This window comes from Vigna umbellata, chromosome 5 (genome assembly GCF_029865625.1).
Source record: "Vigna umbellata cultivar VRB3 chromosome 5, Vumbellata_1.0, whole genome shotgun sequence".
Lineage (NCBI taxonomy): Eukaryota > Viridiplantae > Streptophyta > Magnoliopsida > Fabales > Fabaceae > Vigna > Vigna umbellata.
In genome coordinates this window covers 38,360,986-38,363,573 of record NC_142169.1, presented here as the reverse complement: position 1 = coordinate 38,363,573, position 2,588 = coordinate 38,360,986, and the positions used below count along the sequence as shown (strand labels likewise).

At 39.5% G+C, this 2,588-nt stretch overlaps 1 protein-coding gene across 1 annotated transcript; it reads left to right on the top strand.

Annotated features, from left to right (window-relative positions):
- Positions 1–1,225: 1,225 nt before the first annotated feature.
- On the top strand, positions 1,226–1,828 carry LOC124820458 (stress-response A/B barrel domain-containing protein UP3-like). The gene is made up of 2 exons (XM_047292155.1): positions 1,226–1,334; positions 1,482–1,828. The coding sequence occupies exons 1-2, from the start codon at positions 1,226–1,228 to the stop codon at positions 1,826–1,828; spliced, it is 456 nt and encodes a 151-aa protein (XP_047148111.1).
- Positions 1,829–2,588: the final 760 nt, after the last annotated feature.

Here is a 2,588-nt window from a genome sequence, read left to right as displayed (position 1 = left end):
TGACACATATATGAATATTCCTATTGCTCTTATACATATAAACACTTATCAATGCTCTTATAAGTTATTCATGCTATGTTATATAAAAAGTATTTACGCTTTCATAATATAGTTCTTCTTGTTGTTACATATCATGCATAAATATGACAAGAGGAAGTCATATCTTTTACAAAATGATAATCGTATGATAATATATATTTCATATGTTCTGTTAATATTATACTCTAACAATGACTAAATGATATACTCTGATGAATATCTAATAATTATGTTTCACTTTGATACTTATAACATAATTATACTCTGATACAATAGTTTAATATTTTGGAAAAATTTTATTGTTGTTGAATACATTAATTAGCTTACTTTTGATAGTTTATAAGTTTTGGATTTCTTTTTAGATTGCCACTAGTAAAAAACAGTTTTTTTAACATGCTATATACGCCTCGGTTTTACTAAAACCGGAGCGTATAAAAGCGCGGTGGCATGTGGCATTTTCCTAGTTTTAGGAAAGTTATATGCCTCAACTCAAAAGGAACCGAAGCATGATAGCTATACTGCCTCGGTTAAGTCAGCAACCGAGCTATAAAGCACTAGTAAAAAAGAGCTTATTAAGGCGCTATATACGCTTCAATTTTTATATGACTCGGTTTAAGGGGAATTGAAGCATAAGGGGTATATTGTCTCGGTTAAGTAAACAACCGAGGCATATAACCCTACTGAGAGCACATGTCCTTTCTGCAAAGTCAGACTGTGCACCTGACGCCTTTTTCAAAAATGGCTTACTACCTCAGTTTCCAAGTCAACCGAGGCATAAAAGCTTGCCCTACCAAAATAATCTACTCACGCGAACAATGCTTTTTCTTCCTCCTCGAGAAGAGGGCTTTCTTCCTCCTCGAGAAGAGGGCTTTCTTCTTCCACCACAGCACAAAGAGGTTTTATTTTTTTTTATTTTCTGATTTCAAGTTGGCTTGTATCAAATAACTCAAATTAAGGGTTCAGCCCTTGTTTCTTCTTTTTTCCTTGAACCAAAATATAATCCTCTTCCTCTTCTCTGTTCTGCGTCGCGAAAGGGGGTGTTTATCCTCTTCCTCTTCTCTATTCGACACATGAACCCTTCTCTTTGTTTGGATCCGCGTCGCCGTGGCCGAGAGGGTTCTTCGTGCATCCAACCCAGCCTAGGGTTCTTCGTCTCGAACGGACAACCAACCTGGAGGGATCATCAATGGCGCAACAGAGGCGCGACGGAGACACGACGGGGGCGCAAGGGCACGGTGGCTGTTATTGTTCTTGCGGCGGAGGCACAAGGGTGCAAGGGCGCGACAATCAAATAGGTTTTATCTTTTTTTTTTTTATTTTCTAGGTTTCTAGATGGAGTTTATGCTTGTTCCCTATTTCTGAATGAAATAACAGGTGAAGTGTTTTTGTATAATCGTTCCTGTTTGGTTGATCATGGGATGAGGTATTTTGATTTGATGAAGAGTTGATCTTCCTTTTATCTGTCACCGTCATCAAGGAAAACCTATTCCTCGACGACATCATGGTTGTCGATTGGGTCACCGATGGCCTTAGCAACCTCGTTCCGCCGCCAGGCTCGGCACTTTGTGTCAACTTCTTGAAATTGAAGGAGGGCGCAGTTGGAGACGAGGTTTTGGGTGTGGTTAGAGGAATTCTAGAGAATTTTAAGCAGATTAGTGAGTTCAGTTTTGGGGAGAATTTTTCGCCAGGGAGAGCCAAGGGTTTCACGATTTCTTCGCTCGCGGTTTTTGCGGGACCGGCCAAGTTGGAGGTCGTGGATTCAAATAAGGAGTTGGTGAATTATCAGTAGGAGTTAGAGATCAGATCGACAGTGTGGTCGTTGTTGATTACATGGTTCAGCCACCTCCTCCTGCCTAGAGTGTGAGCCTTTGATGAGAGTTTATTGCTTTGCTCTGCATTGTAACTGTTAGTTATGTTTATTTGCCTGAATAATGAGTGTTGATGATTCACTGAATTGGTCACATTGTTTTTGAGTTTAGATTGTAATTTTTACCTACTTTTTCTTTTGTTGCTTTTTTCTTTAGCCAGTTTACACTTGTCAATATGGTTATATGATTCTTACAAAAAAAGAAAGCAGACTGTTCGAGGTGTCTTAGACACTGGATGAAACATTATAATGCATTACATTTGCATGATTGATCTTCTTGGAAGGGCTGAGTTGATACAAGAGCTTTCGGTTTGGGCGGTTCTGCTTGGAGCTTGCACTGTCACAGCTGAATGTGTTGTAAAAAAGAAAAAAACCCTTTATTGCCTCGGTTGGATTTGAACCGAGACAAAAGCACACCCCCATCTACTGCCTCGATTTCGGATTTGATCCGAGGCAAAATTCGACCCCTTTTCGCTTCGGTTCAGAACCGAGACAAAAAGCCCTTTTTGTCTCTCCTGTATATGTCTCGGTTGCGGAACCGCTGCGTGTAAGCGAAAATAACCCTTGTCGTTTCCCTTTAGTGCACTAGTGTGCTTTAGTATTATAATCACTTGAAACGCATAGTATATATAATTTTGGGATGTGCTGGGATGATTTTTTGTATTTCAGATGTGGTATTATT